Source organism: Chrysochloris asiatica, unplaced genomic scaffold (assembly GCF_000296735.1).
Source record: "Chrysochloris asiatica unplaced genomic scaffold, ChrAsi1.0 scaffold00008, whole genome shotgun sequence".
Classification (NCBI taxonomy): Eukaryota; Metazoa; Chordata; class Mammalia; order Afrosoricida; family Chrysochloridae; genus Chrysochloris; species Chrysochloris asiatica.
This window is the reverse complement of record NW_006408526.1, coordinates 389431-401418: the sequence shown is the minus strand read 5'-3', so window position 1 is coordinate 401418 and position 11988 is coordinate 389431. Positions and strand designations below refer to the sequence as shown.

The 11988-nt window shown below is 39.6% G+C and overlaps 1 protein-coding gene across 1 annotated transcript in view; it reads left to right on the top strand.

The window, feature by feature from the left end:
* MRE11A (MRE11 meiotic recombination 11 homolog A (S. cerevisiae)) overlaps positions 1-11988 on the top strand; it is an 87589-nt gene that overhangs the window by 2141 nt on the left and 73460 nt on the right. The window contains exons 2-3 of the mRNA XM_006833938.1: positions 1079-1211; positions 6841-7001. Of these exons, the coding sequence (XP_006834001.1) occupies positions 1079-1211; positions 6841-7001 (294 nt within the window). The remainder of the gene's footprint in view (positions 1-1078; positions 1212-6840; positions 7002-11988) is intronic.

The following is an 11988-nucleotide window of genomic DNA, read 5'->3' as shown; positions in this document are numbered from 1 at the left end:
GGGTCACTGCTTCCCTAAAGATTTATAGTCCTTGGAAACCCTTGGGAACAGTTCTCTTCTATCCTGTAGGGTCACTGTGAGTTGGAATCCACCTGATAGCAGTGAGGTTGGGTTGGTCTTATTTTTCAGAAATAATGCCTACTTGTTTACATGTAGAAGTTAAGATGCGATTATAGATACAAAAACCTTTTGAAGAATTAAAAGTTACGTTATGTTTACTTTTTGCTTATGATTCTACTGAAAATGTCTTTGAATACTGAAAACCCATTGCCATCTATTCAGTGTAGACTCATGTAGGACAGAGAACTGTGTTTTGGAGTAGAAACGTCTCATAAGGTTTCCAAGGCTTGATAGCCAATGCAATTTTATTTATCAAAGCAGACTGCCTTATCTGTCTCTTGTGGAACAGCAGGTAAGTAGGGAACCTCAGTCATTTTGATTAGCAGGGAGCACTTATTCACATTACCACCAGGCGTCTGATTTAAATTGAATTGTGAATAATTCTGTTTTATTACAGTGGCTGTTCAACTTAATGCAAAATTCATGTATAGGGAGTTGAGCAAAGCAAGTGTCCTTTAGGGCCTGAATGTAAGTTATTAGCATGTTAGTGTAAAATCTATTTCTGAAGGGCTTCTGAATTAACTACTTTACTTGAGTTTCTTTGAAAAGTGAAAAATCTGTTAAATAACAGGGAAACAATTCTTGTGGGGCTTTTTTGCTGTGGACATGAATGGAAACAAGCTTTCTCATCCAGGTTACCGTATTATTTCTACTTGCTGTCTGGTGAATTTTAGCGGTGGTGATATGAATGTATAAAACTGGTTATAGCATGGCTGTACAATTTTGAAGACATAAAACCTTTTTAAAGTTCATGTGCATTTCTACTATATTGAGGAAGTGTGTGGGAAAATTATATGACTTGAAGATTTGTTGAAAATCATCAATTTTCAGATCAAGTTTCAGGCTAGAAAACTGATTTTACTCTACAGCTGCTATTTATCCTAAGTGTTTAGGTGTCGATTTGCTTGGACATCACTTTATGGAATCATATTGAAACCTTTCTTGTTTTTTAATACAGTGATGATGAAAATACATTTAAAATCTTAGTGGCGACGGATATTCACCTTGGATTTATGGAGAAAGATGCAGTCAGAGGAAATGATACATTTGTAACATTTGATGAAATTTTAAGACTTGCACAGGAAAATGAAGTGAGTTTATTTTTGAATATTTTTCTATTTCCTTAGTCTGCAAGCCCCTTTCTCTTCTAAAGTTAGAGGTTTGTTTTATAGGCTGTCATGCTCACATTGCATGTTTAAATATCAGTATTGGGACCCACTCTACGGCACTTCACAACAGCAACAACAAAAAGCCCAAAGTAGATTTTGTGTCCTTTTGCATCCTTAATTGAAGTAGGTAATTGCTTTTGTAAAAAAAAAACTATTAAAATGTACAAATACACATTTATGGGGTGTTTACCATATATAATAGTCCTGGAGTAGGATAAGCTCTGGACTGCTAACTGCAAGGCTGGCAGTTCAAATTCACCAGCTACTCCTCAGAAATCCTATACAGTGTTGCTATGAGTTGGAAACGCCTCGATGGCATTTCACAGCAACTGTGTGTAGGATCCTGTGATTGTTTCTGTTAGAGATGATATGACTGTTAGAGTTTCTGCTCAGTGGCATATAGCAAACCAGTAAGTGAGATAAGACAAATATTCAGAAACCTTTGATGCAAGGTACAGGTGATAAGAAAATTATGCACATCATTTCCTGGGGCTTAGAGGGAGAAGAGATCATATTTAAATGAGATTAGCCAGATGAACTTAATAAAGACTGTGTCATTTAGCTTGGTTTTGAGGGATGGGTAGGCTTTTGACATGTGAAGAGCGTAGAGAATGCACATGCCAGCAGGAGTAACAGCATAGTGAAGGTAATGTGAGGTAAGTTAGGCAAACAGGTCTCTTTAAAGGTGTTACTTTGAGGACTAAAGTGCTTCTGACACAAGCCATGATATATTCAGTCACCTCATAATCATGTGAAAGTTAGACAGTAGATAAGGAAGACAGTAGAAGAAATGATGCATTTGAATTATATTGTTAGTGAAGACTATTGAAAGTACCATAGACTGCTGGAAAAACAAACAAATCCATCCTGGAAGTACAGACAGAACTTGCTTGGAAGCAAGAATGATGAGACTTCATCTCTTATACTTTGGACATGTTGTCAGGCAGGACCAGTCCTTGGAGAAGGACGTCATGCTTGGTAAACTGGAAGGTCAGTGAAAAATGGAAGACTGCCCCCCTCATGAGTTGGATTGGCACCGTGGCAGCAACAATGGATTCAAACATAACAATTGTGAGGATGACTTAGGACCAGGCAGTTTTTCATCATGTTGTGCCTAGGATCACTATGAGTCAGAACTGACTCAATGTCACCTAACAACAACAGCAAACTACAGGGAAACAGAGTTCTTCCTGACAACCATGGGGTAGAAAGCATCCTGAAAGGCTCTGCATGCATATTTGAGTACTTTAAATAAAGAGGTCTTCAACGCCTAGATTGAGGAGTTGGTACTCTATGAAAAGCCTGGCAGTAGGGTGTAGCATGAATTGGAAACCACACTGAGGTTCCAACTCATAGTGACCCAGTAGAGGGTTTCTGAGTGTTGCCAAACCGAAAGCAGGGTTTGCCACCTGTTACTGTAGTCAGTCACAGAGTTGGGGAGAGATCAAATCCAAGCTTTATTAGCAAAAAGACAGCAGTCTGAAGGACGGAGAGAATAGTCTCTCAGGACCATCCTGTCCATTATGAAGAGCGGGCACATTATATAGGGTAAGTTACATTTGGATGTACACTTATTTTGTTTAACATCAGGATAGCATCTTTCTTGGGGGGCGGGGAAGAACAATCAGGCAATGACCCTTGTTAAACATTCTATCTTTTAGGGTCTAAGCTGCTCAGTTCCTGAGATAACTATCTAGGTGGGCTTAAGCACATCTTGATCCATTCTCCTTCTAGGACCATGAGGTCATCTCAGATAATTTTTAAACTAACTTCCCCATTTGCAGGGTCTTCATTTATCAAAACCGCTGGTAGTGTAGTGGTTATGAATCGGGCTGTGCACCTTAAGGTCAGCAGTTTGAAACGTGGGAGAAAGATGAGGCTTTCTGCTCCCGTAAAGATTTACAGCCTCGGAAACCCTGTACAGGGTCGCTATGAGTCGGAACTGACTCCATGGCACACAACAACAACAACAGTGACTAAACTGGAGTCCTGGTGTAGCGCTGTGGGTTAATGCGCCAGACTGCAAAGCCGTTTGATCTTCAAGGTCAGTGGTTCAGGCTCACCAGTTGCTCCATGGAAAACCTATACAGGGTTGCTATGGGTCAGAACCAACTCTGTGACACTTAACAACAATGACTAAACTGACTCCATTTTGTTTAGGTTGGTAGATCCATGCTGTCATGCATGAGGAGTGGCTGGCGAGTTGGAACTAACTGACATTGTGGTTTAGACTCTTTACCCTACAGTGCCACACTCAGTTGTTGTTGTTAAGTGCTGTCGAGTTGGTTCCAGTTCGTGGCGACCCTGTATAGGGTTTCTGAGGAGCGGCTGGTGAGCTTGAACCACCTACCTTTCAGTTCAAACCAACTTTGCAGTCCAGCTCATTAACCCACAGTGCCACAGGACTCTAGTACACTCAGTCCGTACACTGTGTAATTTTAAAATGTTGCCCATTACCCTCACAGTGTCACTGAAAGCAGTTTGGAGTTGGAGAGGTGGTGTCCGGGATTCCATTCAGGACTACCTACCACCTTTTTGGGCTCATTTAAAGAACTCAAACGGTAGCCAGTTTTGAGAAAAAAACAAAATCCAGATTCGAATTGGGAAATGTTGTGACATGCCCTTTTTACAACCAGCCAACCCTGGGACCCTTCATGTGCTCTGGCTTGTTGTTAAGTGCCGTGGAGTCCGTTCTGACTCAGAACTACCCATTTTGGGTAGTGTTTTTGGGGTTTGAACTGCCATCCTTGCCATTCAGAAATGACCTTGCGGTCCTGTATGTTACCATGCAACGCTGCTGCTAGCCCCTGAGAAATTGCATGGCCATGACTATATATAACCCATCTTCACTCTCCCTCACCACAGCACCTTCTTCAATATGTCAGGGTTGATGCTGCCGACTCCAGTTGTATCTGCTCACAATCAGTATCTTCTGTGCATTGCTTTTTGGTGTTTCTCTGTGCATATAGGCTTTGACACACATGGTGAAATTCTGGCTTTAGGGAATGCCATATCAGGGAGTTGTGCCCTTCTCAACGTTGCCTAGAGTCACGAGTTAGTTTAGGGTTTGTTCTGTTGTTTTTGTGTCTTCATGCCTCTGATTAGTATTATTTTCTTCTCTCACTTAAGTCTTGTTCATTCCTGAAGGGCTCACTTAAACCACTACATTTCTGATGACAGTTTCTCTGAACCCTCTAGCCCACAGATATATTGGATAATTAAGAACTTCAGTTTCTCTAGATAAATTGTGCACTTGATGACAGTGAATGTGTGCTGGACTGTTTTTTTTCCCTCTGGGCAATTTCCCTCCTGAACTATGTGAAGTTGGACTATATGAAGAAAAACACAGCATAAGGATTGGAGCTTGGCTTATTAACAACCGATAACATGCAGATGACTCAACCTTGCCTACTGAAAGGGAAGAGAACTTGAAACTCTAGCTGATGAAACTCAGAGACAACAGTCTTCAGTATGGATTATAACTCAGTGTAAAGGAAAAGTTCCTCACAACTGGACCAATAAACAATGTCATTATAAATGAAGAAAAGACTGAAATTGTCAAGGATTTCATTTTACTTGGATCCACAGTCGAACACTCAAGCAAGCATCAGTCAAGAAATCAAATGATATATTGCATTGGGCAAATCTATTGCAAAAGACCTCTTTTAAGTGTTTTTAAAAAGCACAGATACCACTTTTGAGTACTAAGGTGAACCTGACCCAAGTTTTTGGTATTTTCAGTTGCTTCCTTGCATGTGAAATCTGGACAAGGAATAAGGAAGACCAGAGAAGAATTGACACCTTTGCATTATGGTGTTGGTGAAGAATATTGACTACGCCTTGTCAGAGGAATGAACAAATCTTTCTGGGGAAGAAATACAGCAGAACGCTCCTTAGTATAGAGCATGGTGAGACCACACATAACTTTGGACATGTTATCAGGAAGACCAATCCCTAGAAAAGGACATCATGCTCAATAAAGTAGAGGGTCTGTGAAAAAGGGGAAGACCCTCAATGAGGTGGATTGACACAGTACCTGCAACAATAGTCTCAAGCATAACAACAATTGTGAGGATGACACAGGACCGGGCAGTGTTTCATTCTGTTGTACATAAGTTAGAACTGATTTCATGGCACCTGTTGTTAGGTGCCATTGTGTCAGTACAGACTCATAGTGACTTTATGCACAACTGAATGACGCACTGTCCAGTCCTGCACCCACCTCACAATTTTTGTTATGCTTGAGCTCACTGCTGCTGCTGCTGCTGTGCCAGTCCATCTCTTTGGGGGGTCTTCCACTTTTTCTATTGTGATGTCTTCCTCCAGAGACTGGTCCTTCCTGATGATATGTCCAAAGTATGAGAAGAAGTCTGGCCATCCTGGTTTCTAAGGAGAATTCTGGCTGCACTTTTTCCAACATAGCCTAATAACAATAATTTCCTTTGTTTACTGATGCTGTTCCTAAAATGTTCTTCCTTAAAATCTTAGATACCTTTTTTAGTGCAACCAGTGTCTGCATGTTAGATCAGCCTTTCCTTTCCTCAGTTAGAATTCATTGTAATGTCATTTCTCCTGCTTTGTTTGCATATCCATTCTGGTGTGTGTCAGAGTCTGACTTGTGTTTAGGTACATAGCAGTTTGTTTCTTCCATTAGATTTGGAACATATTTACAGTAGAATTCATATTTTATTCTACATTATATCCTCAGGTTCATCCTTGATATTTAATGAGAGCAGAGGCATCATCTGTTTTATTTATTGCTGTTTCCTTAGCTCTCAGAGCCTGTGGGTACTCTATAAATAAATTCAATTCAAGTGAATTGATTTGGATATCTTGTCTAGTTTCAATTGAAGTGCTAAGTTTGTTTGATTTGAATCATAAAAAAGATATCTCACCTTGGCAAGCATGAGTCAAGGACTTGGTATAGCAATTTGAAGGTGGCTTTTGTTTGAAAGTGAAGGACTCTTGATGACATGGTGGGTTAAGCATTGGGGTTCAAACACACCAGCTGCTCCTCTGGAGAAAGAGGAGGGTGTCTGCTCCTAGAAATATTTATAACAAGGGGCAGTTCTATTCTGTCTGGTAGGGACACTATGAGTTAGAATCCACCCGATGGCAGGGGGTTTGGTTTGGTGTTTTTATTTGAAAGTGGATTTCTTGTGTGGTGCAACATTTAACATGCTTAACTACAAACCAAATAGGTTAGAGGTTCAAGTCCACCCAAAGATACCACAGAAGAAAGACCTGGTGATGTACTTCTTAAAAATCGATCATTGAGAATACTATGGAGCATAGTTCTCTGTCACAGATGGGGTCACTGTGAGCCAGAATCAAATTGATGGAGTTGTTTTCTTTTGAAGGTAACTCAGGAACCCAAGTTGAAGTCAGATGAATTACTAGATTACAAGGCCCTTTGAACAACAAAAAAGAAAAATTTAAGTCCCCATAAATAACTAGTGCCTTTTTGTGATGTATTGTTTTCTTTTCATTCTTTCTGTCTGTTTTAAAATTACCTGTGAGGTACTAATTTTAGCCCATTTCTGTTGATCAGGTGGATTTCATTTTATTAGGCGGTGATCTTTTTCATGATAATAAGCCATCAAGGAAGACGTTACACACCTGCCTGGAGTTATTAAGAAAATATTGCATGGGTGATCGTCCTGTGCAGTTTGAAATAATCAGCGATCAATCAGTCAACTTTGGTTTTAGTAAGTAAGTATGTTTATATGCTTTAGTGGTGGTAGTGGTGTGCCGTGAAGTTGGTTCCAATTCATAGGGTTTCTGAGGCTATAAATTTGTTCAGGAGCAGAGAGCCTCATCTTTCTCCTGTGGAATGGCTAGTAGTTTCGAACTGCTGACCTTGAGCTTAGCAGCCAGACTAGTAACCACTGCCCTACCAGAGCGCCTTATATGCTTTGTTGGTAAGTGCTGTCGAGTCAGTTGCAACCCTGTATAGGGTTTCCAAGGAGCAGCTGGTGAGCTTGAACCGCCAACCTTGCAGTTCAAATGGCTTTGCAGTCTGGCGCATTAACCCACAGAGCCACACCAGGACTCCTTTAGTGAATTTTTCAACTTTGTGGCATTAACTTGCATTTCCTAATTAATCTTGGGAGTATACAGAATTTTTATAGGCCATTTTGGTATTTTCATATCTTTTGCGAATTTGAAAAATTGAGATTGTTTAGTTATTTATCTTGTTTTTGTACTGTCTAATATATTTTAAAAATTTAGATTTTCTAGGAACTGAAGATTCATTATGAGCCCTGGTGGTGCAGTAGTTTGGTGACTAATCTCACCCACTAGCCAGTCCACTGGAGAAAGATGTGGTCTGCTTCCCTATAAACAGCCTTAGAAACCCTGTGGGGCAGTTCCACTGGCCCATAAGGTCGCTATGACTTAGAATGGGCTCAGCGGCAGAGGAATTCAACATTGTAAGGGATATTTTTTTTTTTCCCAAACCCATGGATTAGCTTTTGAATTTGTTTATGGAGACTTTTGTTGACAGATATTTTGTAGAACTTTCCTTAGTATGGGTTTTTCTGATGTCTTTTTGTGTACAGAGTTAGATTATTGGTTTTAAAGAAAAATAGCACAGAAGTGAATTGCTGGTCTCCTGGCATCCTATTAGGGGTCTATGATATCATTACGGCTCATCACTGGTGAAGGTAGCCTTGCTCAGTTGGTTCTTGTGCTGTCTGCCAGGTTTCACTACTCTAAAAGTATGTTGTTTTTCCCTTTTTTATTCTATTAGAAGTCAGTCACTTGGGAGGGGAATTGAGCTTCACTTCTTGAATCGGGGAGTATCTTAAGAATCACTCTAACAATCAATATTTTGTGGGGAACTTGTTGAGGAAATATTTTGCAACTATCCTCTTTAAAAATATTTCCTCAACCTATTCCACACAAAATATTTATTGATTACTGTAGGTCTTTGATACTCCCTGCTCCAGGAAGTGAAGCTTAACTGACTCAGTATTTAACAGCAGCAGCAGTCCTCTTTAAAGTGTAGCTCACTGCTTTGAGCATGTATCAATGGATTTGGCTTGTAGCACTTATTACTGGCATGTTCAGATGGTGGTTTTCTTGGTCCCACTTTCTACATTTGTTCTTTGGTATTCTTAAGAAATATTTGTTTCTTCTTTTCTATTTGTTTATTCGGTTTTTGTTTTTTTTTTTGTTTCAGTAGGAACTTATTCAGATGTTTATATCATTAAGAACTGATTTTACTCTTAGGCTTATATTCCAGTATTAGTGAAATTTTTTCTGTTGCTCAAATTTTCCTAGCTTTAACCATTGGACTTTCTTCCAGACTGACCCTGTGACCTTTCGACATATTCCCGTGTTTTTTTGGCACTATCAGATGCACCTGGCTAATATTGTCTTTTCCCTTCCATTGCATACGATACAAGCATTTCTTCAAGGAAATCTTGGTTTCTTTTGGAGAATGGTATTGCAAAATAAATTTGGATGCCAAGTGTGCATGCTACTGATGGGTCGCCACTCCTTCTAGGCTCTTTCAGTTGACAGCTAGAGAATATATAACGTATGTCTGCATACTAGCCCATGAATGTAGATGTGTTCCTGTATATGTATCTAGATGTATTTTCCTATAATCATCCTTTTAACTGGGAAATTAATTTTTTTGAAATTTTACAACTAAGACTGGACTGTTGTGTCTTTATTTTTACCACCCCTTTTGATAATGTGGCTAAGTATTGAATTCAGTTTAAGTGATTTTTATAATTTTTAACATTTGTACTTGCTTTTGAGAACTCTGATCAGTTTCTCTATCTTTTCAGATCTAAACTTGGGCCATTTTATCTTTAGTCTTTTATCTTTTATCTTAGTTTCTTCTTGATTTTAAATTGCCTCCCCAGACATGTTTATCTGTTATACCTTATTTACTTTTATTTATTATTGATTCTTGTTTTTCATTCCTTTTATCAAGATTAATTTTCCTTTTTGCTGAAGTATAGCTTTTTGGGTTTTTTTTTAAAGCTTTTATTGTGATTTGAGTGAAAATTTACAGGGCAGATCATCAGTTTTACATTCAACAAATCATATAATTTGTTTTATTACAATGATTATAATCCCCTCCGTGTACCATCAGTTAACAGCATTTCTCTCTATTCATTTTAGCGCTTTTTTAAAAAAAACAAAAACACTCAGGTGTATATAATAATTTAAACCGCCAAAGGGCACATTCTGCAGGTCTGCTTCCTGGCTGCCATCTCTCAGTCCCTCTCTTTCCATGAATGTAGAGTCCTTAGCTGCTTCCTCTCTCCATGTCCTCATCTCTGCCTCCATCTCTGGTGTCGCTGCTTCTCTGGATAAGGTCCCACATTCCACTTGTGCTCTTCTCCCTTGATGATCCTAGGGTCCTCTGTTGCTGGACTGTAAGATTAACTGCTGTTGTTGTTAAGTGCCATCGAGTCGGTTCCGACTCATAGCGACCCTGTACAGAGTTTCCGAGGGTGTAAATCTTTATGGGAGTAGAAAGTCTCGTCTTTCTCCCGCGGAGCGGCTGGTAGTTTTGAACCACTGACCTTAAGGTTCGCGGCCCGGTTCGTAACCACTACTCCCCGTTTTTGTTACAAAACTTCTACCTTTACAATTGTGACAGTCTCAATTAGTCATGATAACAATTACTATTGAATCATAAGAATCTTATCCCCATCTCTTTCTCTTTTATTTTTTTTGACTTTTTAAAATAATAATGATTTATTTCATTTTCTGTTATTGAATATATACCCAGAAAAATATTCCAACAGATCAACAATTTCTACATGTATATTTTAATGATATTGATGACATTCTTCAACTTGTGCAACCATTCTCACCTTCCTTTTCAAAATTGCTCCTCCTCTTTTAGCATAAATTCACTTCCTCTTAGACTTCTCATCTTTCCTTTCGCTGCCATTGTCAACTGGATCGATCCCATAAAGATAGTTTAAAAGACCACAGTGCTCAGTGCATGCCCTTTTAGGACCTAGCCCCAGAGATAATATAACAATTCTTTCACCTTTCTCTGTTGGTCAAAACACATAACAGATACATATAGATTTGAGAAGAAAGGACGGTAGACCTAATTCTGGATGTTCTAAAACCACTCAAAATGATACTCACTTTTTTTTTTTTCCCCATTTTCCACTCTATAAAAGCTACTTTGTTGCTGGGATATTCAGATTTTCTTTAAGAGTTTATTTTTTTGGTAATCTTTCTCCAAAGATTTGAGTATCAAACCATCGAGGCTGGGTCGAATGGGTACTATCTGCAAGTTTGTGTGTTCTTGTGCATCTCCCCTCTCTTCATATCAGCTGGATGCTTCACTCTTAGCTATAACCTTCTGTGGCTATATCCTTGTCCATGAGCTCAGGTGTTCCCAGGTTTAACGTACTTTGGACCAACCAGCCTTTCCTCTTCTCTCTCTCATCTCCAGGTCAACGGGAGTCAATGGACAGTGGTTGAACTCAGCCCATTTCTCCATTGCTGCCTTTGCCCCTCTTCTACTCACCAGTTGACCAATGTGGTCACCAGCAAACTTACATGCCTGCTCATGTGTTCCCTTTGAGTTTCAGTCTTGGGGGGGTTGTCCTGATGGAACTTGATTGCTTGCCTTGATAGCTTCCTGGTGAACAAATTTATTATTTTGTAGTATTGACATTTTTGTTTTGGGTTTTTCCTGCTGATCTTCCTCTGAAGATGTATCTTCTGTTGCTCTAGCTGTTCCAGGCTGGTCTGCTTGTCCCTGCTAGTGGGAATGTCCCATTTCAGAAGGTTCTGAATGGGACTCAGGATTCCACCTAGGGTCCTATACTCTGCAAAGGCTCCACAAGAGGCCTATTTAACTGGGCAAGTTCTAGAACCCGTTTTAGGTATTCCAGTCAGGTATAGACTGAAGACAGGCTTACAAATTTTCTGTAATCATGTTTCCCAACATTCCTTTCTATCCTACTCAAGTATCTATTTTACAGCAGTAGGCAAGGGAAACCAATATTCACAAGACAGTCCAGCATCTTAGTGTTATTTCCTCTCTTCAAACTATGCCTAGATGCCTGTATCACAGAGACCTGTAGTTCCAAGGTTGAGCATGTATCACTATTTACCTCTGTCCCACTTAGGCCATGCAAATCTGTCTCAGTGTTCCCCTGTCTACCTTGTTCTGCCACCTCCTCCCCCTTCTTGTATTGCTCTCCCCAACACCCAAATCCCCATCTCTTTTTACCAGACCCATCTAGACAAGATGAAAACTATTCAATGGGGACTTTATCTTCCCCTGCACACTTTTAAACTAAGCTCCCTCTTGAAAGCCTGTTGAGCCAGTCACTTCGTGCCTTTATTACCCCCTCATTTTAGGTAGCCAATGTCTAAGTTGCCCGTCCCTATCTACCCTGTGTAAAGACGGGATAGCATTGATACTTGATGTGAAGACACTTTCCTTCTCTGTTTGTATTTTGAACTACTACATTGATAAGTTTGGTCAAGTTCATCAAATTGTAGCAGTTTACCCTCGTTTCCATTTTAATCGCCTTATAGTCGAGAATTCTGATTGTCAAGCTGTTGAGCTAGGTTAAATGCGTACTATCTGCAAGTTTGGGTGTTCTTGTGCATCTCCAATCATGAAGTATAGTTTTTAATATTTATTTGAATGTCAGTGACCAACTGAATTTCAAAAATAAAGCATTTTCATTTTGCCTCT